Source organism: Topomyia yanbarensis, chromosome 3 (assembly GCF_030247195.1).
Source record: "Topomyia yanbarensis strain Yona2022 chromosome 3, ASM3024719v1, whole genome shotgun sequence".
In the NCBI taxonomy this organism is placed as follows: domain Eukaryota; kingdom Metazoa; phylum Arthropoda; class Insecta; order Diptera; family Culicidae; genus Topomyia; species Topomyia yanbarensis.
Genome location: NC_080672.1, coordinates 26,078,396 through 26,098,263, shown reverse-complemented (window position 1 = coordinate 26,098,263; position 19,868 = coordinate 26,078,396). Strand labels below are relative to the sequence as shown.

The 19,868-nt window shown below is 42.1% G+C and overlaps 2 protein-coding genes across 10 annotated transcripts in view; both read left to right on the top strand.

The window, feature by feature from the left end:
* Window positions 1–2,973: 2,973 nt before the first annotated feature.
* LOC131691700 (membrane-bound transcription factor site-2 protease) lies at window positions 2,974–5,081 on the top strand. Its single transcript, XM_058978294.1, has 3 exons — window positions 2,974–3,287; window positions 3,340–4,042; window positions 4,104–5,081. The coding sequence occupies exons 1-3, from the start codon at window positions 3,213–3,215 to the stop codon at window positions 4,853–4,855; spliced, it is 1,530 nt and encodes a 509-aa protein (XP_058834277.1). The 5' UTR covers window positions 2,974–3,212; the 3' UTR covers window positions 4,856–5,081.
* An 8,727-nt stretch (window positions 5,082–13,808) lies between these two features.
* LOC131693822 (uncharacterized) overlaps window positions 13,809–19,868 on the top strand; it is a 218,624-nt gene continuing 212,564 nt past the window's right edge. For 4 of the 9 annotated variants that reach the window (XM_058981983.1, XM_058981981.1, XM_058981982.1 and 1 more), the window contains exon 1: window positions 13,809–14,600. The gene's annotated coding sequence lies outside the window, so the exon portion shown is untranslated. The remainder of the gene's footprint in view (window positions 14,601–19,868) is intronic. The other 5 variants (XM_058981979.1, XM_058981977.1, XM_058981978.1 and 2 more) reach the window with 5 other exon arrangements.

Sequence of the window (19,868 nt, the reverse complement as noted above, 5' to 3'; positions counted from 1 at the left end):
TCATTCAAGGAAAATTTAGTAATTTAGTTCAGCTTATGTTTCCTAAAATCGTTGGCAGCTGCAGGATTGTGAACTTCTCTTCATGGTCTATGACATGTAAAATTCTAAACAAAACTATCCACACTTTATTTGACATGATAAATGGGCTTGTTTTGTAGACAATTTGCTGTTATGATGAAAATGTTGATAAAAGTCGTCGAACATTTTGTAAGAACATATATTTAAAAGAAGTGAAAAACATACGTAATTTTTTTCATCTCACGGACGCGTTGCGTGGGGGGGGGGGGGTAGGGAAATGCTACGTCATTTACAAGGGGGAGGTATGAATTTTGTGACCAAATGCTACGAGGGGGGAGGGAGGGGTCGAAAATCGCCAGAAAAAAGCTACGTCATTTGTGTACGGCCCCTCATCTGATGGAAGAGTCGGAGTTAACCCATCGATCGGTAGCTATAGGAGAAGGCTTGCATGAACATTTGGTGTTTGCGATAATCTTGTCAAGTCTACCGGAATCGTACAGTTCTTTGATTACGGTTCTCGAGGGGCGTCCGGAAGATGAGATAAAGTTGGAGTATGTCAAAGATAAGCTCTTGGATGAGTGGCGACGAAATAGCAAAAATTGTGACATAGATAAGGTTTTGAGAGCAACGGTTCAATGGGATGATGGAATCAATGTGAAGCGATCCTGTTATTACTGCAAGCAAGAAGGGCACTTCCGGAGAAATTGTCCTAAGCTAGCAGCGGATAGACAGACACGAGACAGCGAAGCACAAGTGAAAGTATCTGTAGCAACAGAAAACTCACCAGTTTGTTTTACGGCTGTCCGCGGGTAACTTTAGAAAATTTAAAAAAAAATTCTTGCAAATCGAGCATTTCTAAACAAATTCGAAGAAATTACAACAAATCTATCCAATTTCAATCCAATTTTGCTCGAATTTCGGCCAATTTGATATAACTGGCCACTCTGTATGCACTAAGTTCGAATCTTTCAATAATTCTGGCAACAAAATTTATGTTTTTGCCTTGATTTGGTCATGCAGTTATGCTGCTATAGAAATATTCTATTTTATTTTCATCCTACAAGACGTCGGATTCTTATTTTCTTTCAACATTCTTCTTTTCGCACATTTTCACCATGCTGAAATCTTCCGAACACTGTTGCTATTTTAATGAATGAAAATGGAGTCTTTTTAATTTATTGCTGACAATATTTTGTATCTTGAATCTACTATATCGATGAAGGGCACCGTTTTCATGTCATGGGTGTTTAGTAAGATTTTATGAAGCCATTTTCTGAAAAATTAAGATTAGGGTGTGGTTTCTGTCTTATTTTTGTTGAAGTTAATCAACCACGTATACGGTAAATGCATGATTAGTACCTGTTTCACTTTGCTGCACAATTTCTGTTCAATTTAGTCATTTTTACTGTTTTAACTATAGTAATACTGCGGATGGTGCAAAAAATTAGAATCAACCTATCAGGATCTGGATCATTCTGACGTAAAATTGGAACAAAAATGGCGCCCCCTATTGTCACGTCTTGTCTTGGGTTTCATCCATGGTTGGGTATTTTTCTAACCCGAAAAAGAGGCGAATGGCCCTCAGGTGAAAACCTACATATTGTCCGTGCTTTTCCAAAGGAGATGAGACGATTATATTTTGTCGCAGCAAGATTTGTAGCGCTATTCGGCGCAATGTATTTCTAATGGGACGAATGACACTTTAATAAAAGGTGGTGCAATTTTGTGTAAAACCCTTATTATAAATAAAAAAACACGAAAACCTGAAACTTTGGAAGCATAGTTTTCAGTCAGTTTTATTGACAAATTCAGCTAAAGTAAATAATTAGCAAACATTCAACTTGGGTAGTACATATTTTTCGACGTTTTTCAGCATTTCTATACCGTTTATTCAAAACGTAATATTTAACAAATGTAAACAAACTGAGTTTGTTATGCCAAATAAAAGCTAAGCATTGACTCTTTATCGTCCACAAATAATAGAGAAAAATGATAACTCTTTATATGTTAATTTAATCTTAAGTCAAAATGTCACATATAGTATACCAAAGCTTTGCTAATATTTTGTAGATGTGATGTTTTGCGTTGTGATGTTTCTCCAAGTCAACTGTAGTTAGTATGTTTTTCCAATGCCAAACCTCATATCTACACTCTCGGTTGCAATACAGCACATGAAATATATCACAACTACAAGCCCGTCTCTCAAAACGTCACAGTAAAATGTGACATCTACAAACGGAGTTGCCAAGACCACATATGTTAAAGAGCATAATAGCAAAAGTGAACGGCAAAATGTAATAAAATAATAGTTATCAATTATCTCCCCATTATCTTCGCGAAAAACATGTAATATGCTTATGCGATCCTGCAATGAGTAAATGCAGAGGTGATAGTAGAATTCTCGACAAACATATGATTACGGCCTAAAAGCCAACTGTCAAAATCCCCTTTTAATGAAAATTCCGGACAAACCGTTACTAGCTGAACACAGTTCACGACAGTTCATGAAAGAGAAAACTTTTCTCTTTCGTTTACTATCAACATCTGTGATTGGCATGTAACGGTTTGTTTGGAATTTCCATTCAAAGTGGATTTTGACAGTTGGCTTTTAGGCCGTAATCATATGTTTGTCGAGAATTGATTGCCTTCTGTGTGCTTTAATTGTTAAATAAATTTGAAAGTAGCAAGGAAATTTTTGCACGCGATTTTCTCCGTTTGACGTTTCTGTTAGATATGATGTAATGAAAAAACGTCCTAGATTTATCATCAAATGCGCCAATTTAATTCGTCACCTCAAAATGATTGAATGGCTCGTTTCCAATGAAACGTACAATGGTAAAAAAATAAGAGAAAATACAATATTCATTCTCCGCGCATCTTGATACAAACACATCGTCTCTGTTTTATCGGTTTTGACGCTTTCCACCACTGTCAAAATCGATGCGAATACCCAACACAAAAAGCAACCACCCAAAACAAAACCGACACAAACGCAAAATTTAACAGCGAGCATATACATTTTTGTTATGATCCATAATCAGCTAAAATTTAGCCGGTCAGCTCGAAATTGCAAGTTGTAAGTGAATCTAAAATAAATTAGCCATACCGACAGGAAAATATGGTTATTCAATAAATAGTTGAGCTCTGTAGAGGATATTTGTGAACGAAACAAAAAAAATACATTCTGAGAAAAAATGGATTTCCTAATCTTCCTGGGCGTGGTGGTTGCAATCTACGGGGTACTGCTGTTTTTCGATAACTTCTTTAAGGTAAATGCGCCGTTTTTCTGGTTAATATATCAATTAATAAGATAAATTTTAGAGCTGCATGCATTACCCTTACGATGCATTCCTGAGAGGTACCGGTCTATCTGTGAAGTTCTTCCGGATACAATGGCACACTACAGCGCTGAATCGGTCTATTGTGAAGTGGAGTACGGCCTACCCTAAACTGCTAGATCTGAGCTTTAGTCTGGGGGTATACATGTCTCTGCTGTTGATGCCCTTGGCATCCTGTTTGATCATCGTCTCTGCATTCCACACCAAGGGTACGGGGAAGGCTGGCTCGGATGGTTCGAACAGTGGTTCTACTGCTTCATGGACCGGTAACAAAGAAGCGGTTTCGCTTGACCTACTGATTCCGGGCGTTAATCTTCCAATCAACGAAATTGGTTACTACATATCTGCCCTGGCGATAAATAGTATTATTCATGAGCTGGGTCACGGACTGGCAGCGGTTCTGGAGGATATTCCGATTAAAGGCTTTGGGCTTCACGTGATGTTGATACTCCCGATGGCCTATACTCAGATGGATTCGGATCAACTAAATGCTTTGAAAATGTGGAAACGATTGAAGGTGCTCTGTGCCGGAATTTGGCATAATTTGATGCTAGCGGCATGTACCTATCTGTTGTGTGTGACAACTCCCGTCATGCTGTCAGCCATCTACCGAGTAAATGAGGCTGTGCTGGTAACAGATATCAAAAACAATTCACCGTTACTGGGAGCGAAGGGATTGGAAGAAGGTGAAGTATACATTTACGCTGTTTTAATTGCAATGTTCAATATCTATTTGTCGTATTTCAGGGGATATTATAACATCGATCAACGATTGTGAAATCCGCAATGATATTTCCTGGTACGGTTGTTTACTGGAGTCTCTTCAAGCACAACCATCTTACTGTATATCACCCGATTTTGTGCATTTAAACGATGAATCTGTTCCCATATCCCACAAAAACGACGGACTAATCGAGTGTTGTAACGCGGAAAATAAAGCATCCAACTGTTTCGAGTACATGGTCGACGTAAACGAGGAAGACGTGGCTTTACCGCAGCACATGTGTCTCAACATCCGGAAGATGATAGAAAATTCTTTCGGCTACTGCCAGCACAAACCAACCTGTTCGGAAGGTCACTGCTTCAAACCAATGATTAATAATTTTACTACCATCATGCAGATACGCAGGGAAGGAAAAGCGGACGTGATCTACATTGGTCACCCGGGCGATTTTACACGAACGATAAGAATCTCACAATTTGTTCCAAAGACTTCCTTCTTTCGGCCCGGACTCGCTGATTCCATTCAATTGCTGCTCAAATATGTGACCGTTTTTGCTCTCGGACTGGCAATTATTAACGTGATCCCTTGCTTCGGTTTCGATGGACAGCATATTGTAAGTACGCTACTATCCGGCAGCGTTATCGAGCGCCGGGTTCCACAGAAAAGCAAAAGGGATGTGGTTGCACTGTGCATCAACATCATTGGAACGCTGTTCGTTTTCATTCTGCTGATGAAAGTGTTCTGGCAAATGATTTTCAAAGCCATGTGGGAGTAAATGGGGTTAGTTTTCGCTCTGTGAGATGAACTGTTGGCAGTGAAATGAGGGAAAATGAAAAATAGCGGAATAATTAGTAAGTACGATAAAATCAATCTTTAGTCAATAGTGTCTAAGAGGACAAATTTAAGATGAAGCGATGCAGCGATAATGATAGTGCAACGGTAGATGCTAATGTGGCATCTTTACTAGTGGTAGTTTATGTACTGATCTAAAGCTAATTACAATTACCTATTTTAAAAATAAAAGTGATTTCCTTATGCCGAAATTCAACAAACTTTAACGTGGTACTAGCAACCTACCTTTCCACAACAAATATTTCGAAGGGGCTCGGATTAGAGAAATGCCTTGGTGCTATGGGAAATTTCAATCTCCTATTTGAATAGATTTCGTCGTCGATTCTTACTGTATAGGACAACTGCACGGCTAGTGCCACGGTCCTGATGAATCTTTGAATCTTACCTGGCCAGAGCTCGAGCACCGAATCGCGTATAATCAGTCTCAGGTAACCAAACAGTTACATTCTCTGATTGTTCGACGTATCTGAGGATGCGATACTTGTGGAACCCTTCCTCACCAACTACGTCTTGGGAGTCGCTCATGTTCGCGATTGGTGCTCGCTTTTGATTTTGAGGTACTCGATGCAGCTTTACAGTGTTGTAAATATTACCAGAACAGCTGTCATAAATTTGCCAACTTTTTATGGTAATAGTATTGAGGACTGTGTATAAGAGGACTTTCGCATTCTGTTTTGTACTACACGGTTAGGTAGGAAGACCTACATTTCCACCACAAAACACTATTTTCGATACCGGAAAGTAGTTCCTATATGTGTTCTATGCAATGGAATCGACAAGTCTTAGCTCCATTTTCACTTTCGGCAAATGATTTTGTCATTCACTTCGCGCTAGCTCGGGCAGAAGCAGAAAGCACACTGAGTATTGTGACCGTTGTCATTGATGGTTTGAAATAGCAATCTTCTCACCATTTCCTCATCAATTTGTTAAAACCAAATGAGATACCAATTTGTTGAGAGTCGCTGAAATACATGTTTCTTTAATTATTTTTTTAATGACGATTTTTCAACTAATAACAAAACCTTTCTATACGAGAGGCAAAAAGTAAGTATTACGATGGTACAGGTATATAGGAAATTTCTATATGACCACATTAACGAACCTGTAACTCCGAAACCGAAAGTCAGATCGAAATGAAATTCAATAGTAGCGAATTGAAGCAAACAGGCAGATGGTGGAAATCGGTCAAGAGGTCTGAGGAATAGGTGTGAAATCAACTCTGAACATTGGCAAGTTCTCAGGGGAATCAAGACCGTCCTGGCTGGCCAATGTGGTCAAAACGACTACGAACCTGCGAATCTCAGTAATTAAGTAATCATGGTGGTACCAGTTTATATGGGGATTTACTGTATGATCGCACTTCTCAACCAGTAACTCCGGAACCGGATGAGGGATCAGAATTAAATTCAATAGCAACCTAATACACATACATACGCACAGCGGATTCGTTGGCTAAGTGGCAGCAAGAGTGGGACAATGCGGAGAAAGGAAGGTGGACAAATGTATCTGTTTGGGTACACAGGAAACATGGAGAGATGAACTTCCATTTGACGCAGTTTCTGTCCGGGCACGGATGCTTCCAGAAGTATCTGCATCGGTTTAGACACGCTTCGTCGCCCCTTTGCCCGGAGTGTGTGAGCGTGGGCGCCAGCGAATCGGACGTCAGGTTTCACCGGAATCGCCGGATCGACCTCGACACCCTACCGGGTAGCTTGTTAGTAGGCTAGCTCCACCGCCGGGGGTTAGACCGAGTAGACCGCTAGCAGTGGGTCGTTGGGGTCCTCAGCACCTACTGGCTGGCCCGTTGTGTAGGCTAGGTCCACCGCCGGGCAATAGATTGAGTAGATCGGGACGAAACGAGGAGCTAAATGACTCACAAAAACTAACATCAATATTGGGAGCAATCTGCCGCCGGGGAATTCACGGTAGGGTAGATTCTCCGCCATGGACTACCCAACAGAATCGTGACAAAAATGGGAACTAACTGGCTCACGAAACAAACACCGGTACCGAGAGAAATTCCGTTGCCGGGGAACACTCAGTCGGAGTAGGATAACATCCGAGTATCTCGATAAAGGTGGGAGCTAAATGACTCAAGGAAGCGGGTATAAGAGTCGAGAGTTAAATCAAAGCTCATAGGTCGAGCCATTCCAAGAAACATGTGAGGCTTCGAGAAGTGGCAGATCCAGGGGGAGGGTCCTGGGAACCCCCTCCAAAAATTTTCAGCTTGTTGAGTAATTTCGAATTAGTTTCAATTTGATATTAGTTTCAAACATAAAATCTTTTCAAACCACCAACCATTGATTATTCATTCCCAAGTCAAAAGTTTGGACCCCTCCCGATTTTTTTTCTGGATCCGCCCCTGGCTCCGAGATAGAGCAGAACAAAAAGGTGCGACGAAAGCACAACGAGCCCCCTCACGAAGTAATACCTTGACGTTGTTCCTTCAAGAAGAAGGGCGTAAGTCGTGAGTCCCCCACAGTGCCAATACCCTACAGACCAGGCTTTTGAACCTTGTCAAACCTTACTATAAAAAACATACGCACACACACTTTTGCCGAGGATGCAACAGGGACAGAAGTTCAGTGGCTTAACATTCCACCTCGCATGCACCCTGACTGCTTGTAACTTTAACCATGGGGTCATATGGAGACGATTAATTACTATGGGTGTAGATAGCGGCTTGGAGTTAGAACCCAAAACAGCATGACAGAAGACAAAATCACACAAAAATAAAAAAAATAACGGAGCAAGAGTGATGAACCCATTCGCCAAAGGTGGGCCTATGAGGTCGCCGACCAAGTGCAACAACAAATGCAGCCGCTACAGCAGCGAGAGCAGTCCAGGTCATACCTGTGTAGTAGTCTGGGTTGCCTAAAGTGACGAAAGTGGAATGCGATGGCTGATGACGGTAGTGAGTTGAACGGACAAAATGGTGTTGACCCCCCAGGACTGTTAAATCAACGGCAGCAGTTGAATCAGCAGAATTATCCCGCGCCAGCGGCCCACCAGCAGCAGCAATTTTTCGCTCCCGTTGTGACTACACATCAGCAGCAGCAGCCGTTCATTCCCGTTACTGCAGCTCTGCAGCAGCTGTTTACAAACATTCCGCCCCACCAATCGCAACCCCAGGTCAGTAATGATATGCTCATGCAAATAATGCAGATGATGCAACAGACGATTGCTCAAAGCCAACAGCAGTTTGCTCAAAGCCAGCTCCAACACCAACAGCTTATGGCTCAGCTGGTACAGCGGCAGCAACAGTCTGACGAGCAGCAACAACAGTTTTTTCGTACTATTGCATCATCAATAAACGTGCAAGTACCACCGAACCCGGAACATATACTTGACTCTTTGGCAAGCAATATCAGGGAATTCCGGTACGAGATCGAGAGTAATGCCACTTTCGCAGTGTGGTACTCTAGATACGACGATCTTTTCGAAAAGGATGCTGCTAGGCTGGATGACGAGGCAAAAGTTCGTCTCCTAATGCGAAAGTTGGGTTTAGCAGAGCATGAGAGGAACGTAAGCTTCATTTTACCAAAGTTTCCCAAGCATTTTAGTTTCGCACAGACAGTTGACAAGCTCAAGAGCCTGTTTGGAGCGAAAGAGTCGGTTATCAGTCGTCGATACCGATGTCTGCAAATCGCGAAGAATCCTACTGAGGATCATGTGGCGTTCGCGTGTAGGGTAAACAAGGCTTGCGTAGAATTTGAACTGGGAAAGCTCACGGAAGAACAGTTCAAATGCTTAGTATAACTGTGTGGTCTAAAATCGGAGAATGACGTCGAGATTCGTACCCGTCTCCTTACAAAAATTGAGGACAATAACGACGTTACATTGGAGCAGCTCTCCGAGGAGTGTCAGCGTCTGTACAATCTCAAACACGACAGTGCGATGATAGAGTCTGCGGCACCATACAACCAAGTGCAAGCGATACAGAAGTTTGGTGGGAAGCGATTCGGCGAGCGTGACCGTGAGTCACCACAACTGTCTTCGAGTGCTACCGGAAGGAAGTTATCCTTGTTGGCTTTGCGGTGCATTACATTTTGTCCGAGACTGTAGTTACGACAACCATAAGTGCTCCGATTGCGGCCAAGTCGGACATCGTGAAGGATACTGTGACAGTGCAAAGTCTCGGAAACCTGGAAGCAGACGTAAGAAGCGAGACGTCTCAGCCAAAGTGGTGGTGGTCGACGTATGCAGCGTGTAGCAGCGACGCAGATATGTATCTGTTGGCCTATCTGGAACGGATATTCGACTGCAACTTGACGCTGCATCTGACATCACCGTCATCAGCAGGGAGAGTTGGCAGAAACTCGGTAGTCCTGCGCTTTTGCCTGCAACAGTCAAAGCGAAGACAACATCTGGTAACATTTTGTTACTCGATGGGGAATTCGAGTGTGACGTCACAATCGGAGAAAGTACACGACGTGATCTGATCCGTGTTACCGAGAAACAACTACATCTGCTCGGTTCCGATTTGGTCGAGAGTTTCAACCTTTGGTCCGCGCCCATGGACACCTTCTGTTGTCACGTGTCAGGCTCTCCTGCGGCACCCGCTGCACTACAATCGATTTTCCCAAATGTGTTCACCGATCAGCTCGGTTTGTGCAGCAAAACTAAAGTGAAGTTGGAGCTGAACAAAAGTGTTCGACCCGTTTTCTGCCCTAAGCGCCCGGTTGCGTACGCGATGTATGATGCCGTTGACCAGGAACTCGACCGACTGGAAAATTTTAATATCATCATCCCAGTCGAATATTCGGAGTGGGCTGCTCCGATCGTTGTCGTCCGTAAAGCCAATGGATCCATTCGAATTTGTGGAGACTATTCCACGGGGCTTAACGCTGCGCTCCAACCAAATCAGTATCCACTTTCCCTACCGGACGATATCTTCACCAAGCTGACTAACTGTAAGGTGTTCAGCCAGATCTATTTGTCCGACGCTTTCTTGCAGGTGGAAGTCGACAAACAGTACCGTAAGTTGCTAACCATCAACACGCATCGTGGCCTCTACTCCTACAACCGCCTCCCGCCGGGTGTTAAGATCGCACCTGGTGCCTTCCAGCAGCTCATCGATACAATGCTAGCCGGCCTGCAGTGCACGTGTGGCTACCTCGATGACGTCATCGTCGGCGGAAAAACAAGAAGACCACGATCGCAATTTGTGGGCTGTTCTAAAGCGAATTCAGGATTTCGGGTTCACCATTCGAGTCGATAAATGCACCTTCCGCAAGCAGCAAGTGCAGTACGTGGGTCATATTGTCGACAGTCGCGGATTACGTCCAGATCCTGCCAAAATCGAAGTGATATCCAAGCTGCCGCCTCCAACCGATGTATCCGGTGTGCGATCATTTTTGGGGGCTATCAACTACTACGGCAAGTTTGTTCCCAATATGCGCAAGTTACGATATCCGCTGGACAACCTTCTCAAGGACGATGCGAAGTTCCAGTGGACTGATGAGTGCCAGAGAGCGTTCGAGCACTTCAAACAAATACTCTCCTCGGATCTACTTCTCACACATTATGATCCGAAGCGGGAGATCATTGTCTCTGCCGACGCTTCTTCCGTTGGGCTCGGGGCAACGATTAGCCACAAGTTCCCCGACGGCACAATCAAAGTCGTCCAACATGCTTCCAGAGCACTCACAAAAGCTGAACAAGGCTACAGCCAAGCGGATCGTGAAGGTTTAGCTATCGTCTTCGCCGTCACAAAGTTTCACAAAATGCTCTTCGGACGGCACTTTCGTTTGAAAACCGACCACCAGCCTCTGCTCCGTATCTTTGGTTCTAAAAAGGGAATACCGGTCTACACAGCCAACCGCCTCCAACGATTTGCGCTCAATCTACTGCTCTACGATTTTGACATCGAGTACGTGCCCACTCACAAGTTCGGCGACGCAGACTTACTCTCGAGGTTGATCAACCAGCACATCAAACGCGATGAGGACTATATCATCGCTAGCATCAACCTGGAAGAGGACCTCAGGTCGGTTGTATCTCATACAGTTAAAGTTTTGCCTCTCAATTTCAGAGCCGTCGCACAAAGCACCCAAGCAGACCCACTGCTCCGAAAAGTCTACCATCACATTCAGCACGGTTGGCCGCAATCTGAACATTCAGAATCCGACATCCAGCGATTCCAAGCCAGACAGGAATCACTCTCCGTGGTAGATGGGTGCATCATGTTTGCCGAACGGCTCGTCATCCCGTCGCTCCATCGCAAGCGATGCCTCGAACAGCTCCATTGTGGCCATCCTGGTATGCAGCGTATGAAGGCCCTCGCTCGAAGCTACGTGTATTGGCCCAGTTTGGATGCTGACATCGTCAACTTCGTCAAGGCATGCCAACACTGTGCGGCCGTAGCCAGGTCACCTCCTTACTCTTCACCGGTGCCGTGGCCCAAGCAGACCGCTCCGTGGCAGCGCGTCCACGTGGATTATGCTGGTCCAATCGAAGGCGAATATTACCTGATCGCCGTCGACTCCTTCTCCAAGTGGCCAGAAATCACCCAAACGTCCCGTATAACCATGTCTCGAGGCACAACTAGGCGAAGAGTTAGACAAGCCCCGTTCAAAAGAACCAAGTTTGGAATAGTAGTTCCGGCGGAAATAAGTTGTTTTCTTATACACTTAGATTTTAGCTGAGCGTAAATGCTTGCAAACCAGAATTTTCACAGACTGAAGCAAAGGTAGCCAACCCCAGCCAATTGGCGGAGACTACACCATCAATTTCTACTTCCCGGGCGGGTACGTACACAAGATACGTACACGGCCGAGTGTTGTTTAGTTAGATCACGCATATATCGTTGATGTTAAATGGATTATCTTTGATCCAGAAGTAGCCCATCCAAGGGCCGGTTGTATTAGATGGATATAATTTGTATCGAAAAGGAGAAATGGATATTTATGCCATCGAAGGAATATTAAAATCGACCTCCATTGAACCTGAGGGGATGTCGGTCGTCCGAGATACCTTCCTACTAGCCAACACTATCATGCGAGCTTCAGTAACCACGAAAAAAAGTTTTTATCGGAGGGAACGGAAAGTTGATGCCACAAAATTTTAGCTTAGTTGCGGAACATTTATAGTATCAGTAATCAACAAACACATTTTCTCTGAGCCGTCGGTTATATAGCCAGTTAACAAAGGGTGTTTCCAAAGCCACCAGCTATTATCCCGGAATTTTCATTTTCAGTTATACACGTCATGTTTGACCTTGCGTCACTAGGGTAGAAATTACTTGGAATCTTACTACCCACTCGGGAAAAAATTATTCCGCCGGCCCTGACCCCTTCCAGTCTCTTGCTAAATGAATGTCGTTACGACATAAAAAGAAAAAAATAACTCACTCGTAGCTGTTATTAAAAAAATCGTAAGAAAAAACAGTGACAAATTTATCTGTTAGCCCACCTGGTTGTCACTATTAGCCAGGATATTTGGGGCACCGATTGAACCCCGTAAAAGTTAACCAATTAAAGCATATTTTTCCTGCTGGACACTGTTAGTATGCCTAATAGTCTGCAACGGTCAGCATAGAGTCGAAGATTAATTTGATCCGACAACTACCATCTATGCACCAAACATCCAAACACGAGAAGTCGACAGTATGGCGGCTATATGAAACATTGATCGTACCGAATGGTAATAGTGACCGCAAGCAGCGCGGGTCACGGAACTTAATTGCTATTCCGACGATAAAGCCCACACTGCGGTTTGCCTTCGATATGCTGCTGGAGTAGTGGTCGCGAAAGGACAGCTTCCCATCTAGCAGCACTTTGAGCTCATTAATCTACACCGTCTATGTGGTATGTGATATTTATTAACTGAGATATTCCTGCGACTGAAACTGAACACATAACATTTTGTTAGGCTTAATTTTACTTTTACTATGAAGAAAGATGTCAAAAACCGCCAACCCCCCATCACTAATCTGAAACAAATGCTTCGCCTACTCTGTTGTCTATGGGGACAAAAGAGTGTCTATGATCGAAATAGTTAAGGTTCAAACAGAATGCTCCGTCATTGACACAGTGTCAGGCGCAATTTGAGAAGCCACACAGTTGTAACACCACCTTGCTCGCCCAAGAAAGCAATCCATCGTTTGGTAGATTTTTTAATCCTAGCTTTAAAACATTGCGCCGGGGCGCATTCTTTTTAATCCTAAAGAGTTACGCGATCAGGCACAGCTGCTGCGGAGATTTGAATATGAAGCCTTGGCATAAAGCCCGTACCACCATATTGAGCTGCTTCTGGAAAATAATCCACAGAACCTACGGTTAATTTTAATAATCAAACGTCAGATCAATGAGTGTCAATGAATTAATGAAATTATATATCGTTAAAATAATGAAACTGACATATCGCTGCACATATAAACAAACAAGTTTGTCACTGCTATTGGGATAATTTATCTTAATATATTGCTACTAAATCTTTTGACAGTAACGCCCACAGTATTATTGCCCTTTCGGGTTAATAAAGAAACACCACGTGTCTAAATCCCATTCGAACAATTCTGATCGCTCCCCCGCAGCTACCTATACAGCACTAGGCATCAATGGAGGCGCATGATCCGTCACACGTATTCGACAAAGGAGGCGCCCGTCGATTCAGTGCCTCAACCCTCTTTGAAGCCCTCTCCTAAACGAAATGAACGCTCGGTGTTCATCGCACATCGACCGGACAGGGATTAGGCTTCGGTTGTGACAAACTTCGGCTTCCGCCGCAGGTATCGTCGTGGGCTGCCACGATGCGGCACCCGACCAGCTCACAGCAGCAGCGTGGTGGCGGTAGTTCGGCAGGGATGTTCATTCCAACGAACAAGCCTCGGCGTGCTGCGGATCTTTTTCTCTCTCTCGGAATCCTCAGTTGTTTCAGCGCCATCGACCGGTTCGGGTTAGTTTGTTTAGTTTTGTCGGCACGGGAAACAGCAGTGCTCGGATACCGTAAAAAGCATAGTAAAGTTGTATCCCAAGGGGGAGTGAGAAAAAAAAAGAAATAACACATATAATTCCAGGACCTGCAGCACCGGTTTTTGAGTTATACACGCGCGTTTCATTCTGCAACACTGTTCGTCGATACAAGTTCGTCGGTCGGTCGGTTGCTCGGTCGGGTGCCTTTTTCCTGGAAGGTGGGTAGATGACTGTGAGGGCGGGGGTCCAAGGATACGCTGTGAACGGGAAAAAGCCCGGTAGAGATGAAGCGGAAAGGTTACCGAGATGATGCAGCTCAGGATGTTTTCTGCGGTCTTGATGATAGGGCTAAATTCGGATGATGGGAACCGATCATCTGCTGAATGGAATATGCCAACGAGCCGCTGTTGCCGAGAGATGGTATAATTAGGCGGAAGAAGAGCGACTGACGACCAGTTTGAAAATTTTGCTCGCTCTCTGCGTGTGATAATGGGCCCAGCTGATGATGGTTTTTTGCTGATCAGAAGAAGTAAATTCTGTCGAGGTTGATGAAAAAAGTGAAAGAATAATCGAGCGGAAAAGTGATAGGTCTAATTTTAGCGAAAAAAGGGTGAAGAGGAAAAGTTATCTGATTTTCTTTTGCAACCAACAAGCGGTTTGTGAATTTTGTTTTGTTTCCCTGTAAGTGCTCAAATGGTGGTGAAATCCGCGACATCCGTACAGTGCTTGAGCACGTAATCGAGTGAAGAAATAGTGAGTTTACTGCTGTTTATTATCAATCGAAGGGCAGTGTTGCCAGAATGGTGGCATTTTCCTGGGCTTCAGTTGATTCGTTTTCTTCGGGATTTTAGGAGGATGTGGCGGTTTATTGTAAATTGAGTTTTTCTGGGAAAAAAATTAATTCTTTTTCATTTCAAATCGTGGCTTATTCAAAGAAAGGTGTATTTTTTGGAAATGGTTCAAATTGGTCTATTTCTCAACAACAAATGAAAAATAATTGAGGAAAGCTTCAAGGTAGTTCAAACTGAAAAAGTTGTTCCTACTAACCTTACTAACAGTGGAACTTGACATGAGAAAGTGACGTTTGGGACAAAGGTAGTGTGATGTGGTTTGGCCGCATAGTCGAGTCCAAGTATCCGAGGCAGCGCTAAGCCGAATGAGGTGGTGTTTAGTAGAGTGACAAGAAAAAACCTGTTTTAATCCACCTAGTGGTGCAATTGTGCCTTTCTCATTTGTCCAAACTACGATTCCATGGCTGGTTATGTTCAATACAACGGTGGAAATGAATATTACATATTCAGTACGATTTGCACATACATACAATGGATCGACAGCCACGATCTTGAGATGCTGTGTATCGACACTGAAACATCGCTTGAAACCAGCGGCGGATCAAGGAAGAGGATCCGGGGGGTCCGGATCCTGCCGAAAATTTTCAACTTGTTAAGAAATTTAAAACTAGTTTCAATTTTAAAGTGGCAACCCCTCAATGCATACTCCTACCTACGCCTAAATAAGTAAAAAAATAGGTTGACGATTTTTAGAGTAATTGCATAACCTTTCTATGAGAAAGGCAAAAAGGTGCCAAAGTTCAAAAAAGTCAATTTTAGTCAAAAAAAATTTTTTCGATATTTCATCAAATCTCAACGTTTCATGCATTTTAAAGTCATTTGGCATCAAAAATGCAAAAATGCAAATGAGAATTTTTCATTTTAGTTTATATGGAAATTTGCTGTGTGGACGCACTATTCAACCCGTAAGTCTGGAACCTGAAGACCAATCAATAAAAAAAATTCAATAACAGCCGATGGGAAGGTTGTACCTTTCATTTGAGACTAAGTTTGTGCAAATCGGTCCAGCCATCTCTGAGAAACAGAGGTGACATTTTTTTTCCACATGCACACATACGCACACACATACATACAAACACAGACATTTTCCAATCTCGACGAACTGAGTCGAATGGCATATGACATTCGGCCCCTCCGGGCCGGGATTAGGTTGACGATTTTTAGAGTGATTGCATAACCTTTTTATAGGAGAAAGGCAAATAGTCGATTTCTAGTTCTTAGTATCTTTCTTCTATGGAAAGTTAGTGTTGGCGCTATCTATGCGGGCACAGATAGAACTAAAATGTTCTAACCAAAACATCTCATATTATGCATTAAAATTCTTCCAAACATACTATTCAGTTAAATCTAACCATTATTTCACAAAAATGTATAGAGGAGACCGGGGCTAGTTAGTGGTGTTTTCATTTTTTTTAGCGCTTTGATTTTGGTAGATCTTGCAAAATAGAACACGTTGGATGAAAGGGTAGACTGTTGGCAACATCTCTGAATTTTATTAAAATGTTTGATACGTTCTCTTCATTTCTAGAGACAAAAATATGTGACACCGAAAAGCCGCCAACTTACCCCAACCTCGGGGTAAGTTGGCGGACTGCCAAGAAATAAGCAATCTAATGAAAATACAATTACATTAGTGGTCGATATGAAATGTGCGGATTGTCTTTTCAATAAAACTGTAGAGTATTCGACACTTTTCATTATATTTCAGTCCCAATACCCCGTCATTTTGACTTCGATGCGTACTCCATATTCGAAAGCAAATTTTCGAAATTCTGCATGTTTCTGCATCTTAAATAACACAAAATGTTTAAAATAAGGAAAATTTACAAAGTATGTTCAAAAACACAATATCGCCTACAGCTTCTACAAAACATAATGTTTCACAACAAAAACAAATTTGGATAATGCGTTTCACCTTACTTGAGGTACACAACGAGAGACAGCGCTTTATGTCTAATAGAAACGGAGAAAAGGGGGTTCCGCCAACTTACCCCAACCGCCAACTAGTCCCTGGCTCCCCTAGATCGTGAGAATCGAGTACTGCTACACAACCATGCACTGCTAGGCCCCACCTTAAAACTGACTCAGACATCACTTCGTTAAAAGCTTAATAACTTCTTTCAACAAAGCCGGATTGACTAGCAGTCTTCGTCAAAGTTGTAGACAATTAAATTATCTTTCTTATTTTAACGTACAGTGATAATACGATGCGTATAGTTCAACCTAGCGGCGAAAATACGAGCTAGTGGATTTTCTCCCTGTAAATTGTCGAAAAATTCCATACACACTTCAGGCACGTTGGTCCTGTAGCTAGACTTGTCCGATTTACTTCAAATTTGGTACAAGTACTCCTGGTGGGACTATGAATCGACTCAGGGGTGGGCCGATTGAATTTTCAAAAATTCATTGTTTTTCTGGGCAGTCTAGTGTATAATTAATTTCGATCAGTGAGAGCAGACCACACGAAAAATGTGATTGTAATATGAAATTCAAAAATCCAATTTATTTTTTAATTTAATTTTCAATTGTGAATAAACTATATACTATAAACTGTATAGGGTCGTGAAAATCATACCTAAAACGGGGTTATGATCTATGTTATTGAACTAAGTCCACTGATTTGCAAAAACTTATTTTTACCTGAAAGTGTGACCCTTTTCGCAGATTTTTCTCAGATGGTTTAACGCAATCTCGTACCAGATTATGTCTACAGCAAAAGATCCGAATCTAACCAACAGTTGATAGTCTGACCCAAATCTAGTTATTTGGAATGCAAGTCTGTCGAGAAAGCGCTCCGAAGCAACATGTGCCTCTAGAGTACTTAACAATCTGTAACCGTATTAGTGTGTTCAACGGTTTGTTTTCCTCCACCTGTCATAGATAGAGGAAAACAAATCAACGCTTTTTTGTGAAAAGGGCGATACTTACAAATGTAAACATAAGGCTTTTTTCATACATGCGAATGAGGGCTTTGAAACGCAACAAATTAACCTAAAAATTTTGATTCTACGATATTGCTTTCTTAAACTACAGCAAAAAATACATCGGGCGAAACTGTATTTTTGTTTGTTTATTTAAAGTTTCGCCCTCCACGCTCCATGCAAACAAGCAGGGCGATACTTATTTTGCTAGCAGTTTAGAGGCGAAACTGTTTTTTTCGATTTTTTTTGGATAATCAAGCTGATACCAGCTGTAAATAGTAACAATGATCGCTCTTGAAAAAACTTGGACGAAATCGGTGGTGTAATACGGTAAAAAAAACGTAAGGGCGATACTTCAATGCTGATAGGTGGGACCGAAAAAGTAAACAATCGCCAAAGGGGCGATACCATCATTTTGTCGATTTAAATAGCAAAAACAAATTTTAATTTAATAATTTCAAATGCTTTATGCAGTTTTGGGTTTTGATCACTGAATCATGCAATTTAGGATGTAAAAAACACAATAGTTCTTAAATAGGAAATAAAACCAAGCCTTGAAATATTCACTGTTGATTTTCTGTGAATGGTGTCACTGCTAGTATCGCCCTTTTCAAGAAAAAGCGTTGAAATCGAAAATAACTTTTCGGTCGGATTATTTTCATGATGGAATCTGACCAACCGGAATTGTACGGCTTCCGAATAAGTTTTATAGCGACATAGAACATTTCAACACCATTATAAATAGTTTACGAGAGCTAATTCAAATGTTTAAATTGGCTGACAGTTTTATATATGACAGCTGGAAGAAAACAAACCCTCAAGTAGTATGAGTGAAATCATTTGCATAGAACTCTCTAGCGACAACCCACTAATACTGAGATACGTCGAATTCTGTGACGAACAACATGACAGGACAGCCATGAAAATGTCATATGCGTCAGGGATGCCAGGTACACAGATTAATCTGTGTTTCACAAATTTTTGACCTGGCGCTCAATTTTTGCCTGCAGCAAAAACTTAAAAAAAAGAAAATATTGCCATTTCTTGTTTTGAGACTAATTTGTACGTTTTCCTTAAGACCGATTTGCACAATTTTTTACACGGACTGCGCACAGATTTCAAGAAATATGACGTGGCATATGCGCTTTTCGTAACATTTCCGTGGGCGAGAGACCATTGGAGGTCCGAATTGACCGGTATAAAATACATCATTTTCTGTATCTTAGACATGTGCCAAATTTCGTCAAAATAGAAAAAGATTTAGCATGGAATTGCCTAATATGTAAAAGGGAACGAATTCTTTATTCAAGTCCCGTTGACGCAGTTCGCTGCTGCGTTGGGATCTTTTTTCTAGGCGGTGAAATCTAGAGAAAATTTTCAATAGGACGTAAGTAACATTGAGAGCCTCTCTTTGTTTACTTTCTCTTTCGTTTATTACGACGTCATTACAACACTTTGCACTAATTTTCCAGTACATATCGAAACCCGACGGTTTTTACTAGAATATTATGCAAAGAGTAGAGTAGTAAATGCTGAAATGGCCGAGTAATGAACAGAAGAGAAAGACCCCAAAGAGAATCTCTCATTGTTACTTACGTCCTACTGAAAATTTTCTCTAGAAATATTTCTAGCAAGCTTTCTGAAAAGATGTGAAAATGAGACCTCCCTTTGTTTACTTTCTCTTCCATTAAGAACTCGGTCGGACTTATGGATGCTGCTTAAGGGGTTATATACAAAGTCGTGGCGAAAAAGTGAGCAAAGTTCGTGATTTTTTTTAAAGTGTTTTATGCAAATTTTATTTGAAAAAGCGAAAGACAGTTCGTTGGTAGCGCTATCGAAGATAGAAAAAACAAGTTGAATTACAAAATAATCAAAGTTGTCGGAGTTATGATCCATCCCCCGAAGCGTATTTTTGGTAGAGGTTTGCGGTGAACGCTCTCCAAGCCGAACCACTTGACTGAAATTCCAAAACTAAAAAGATTATTCAAGAAAAATGTATTGTGGTGTACTTGAAAGGATCGGTTTCCCAATAAAAATTTCTTTTCTTGCATAAAAAACCGATTTAATCCACCTAGCAGCGAGATGAGACATTTCTTACACATTTCACTATTGGATTAGTTTGCAGAACTCACGAAGTAGGCACCCAACTAGAGGTGGGATGAAAACAGTTTCTAGTCTTGCCCGAATAAAATCTCGAATTAACCGAATAAATTATAGAAATCAACAAAACGACCGAAATAAAAAAGTAA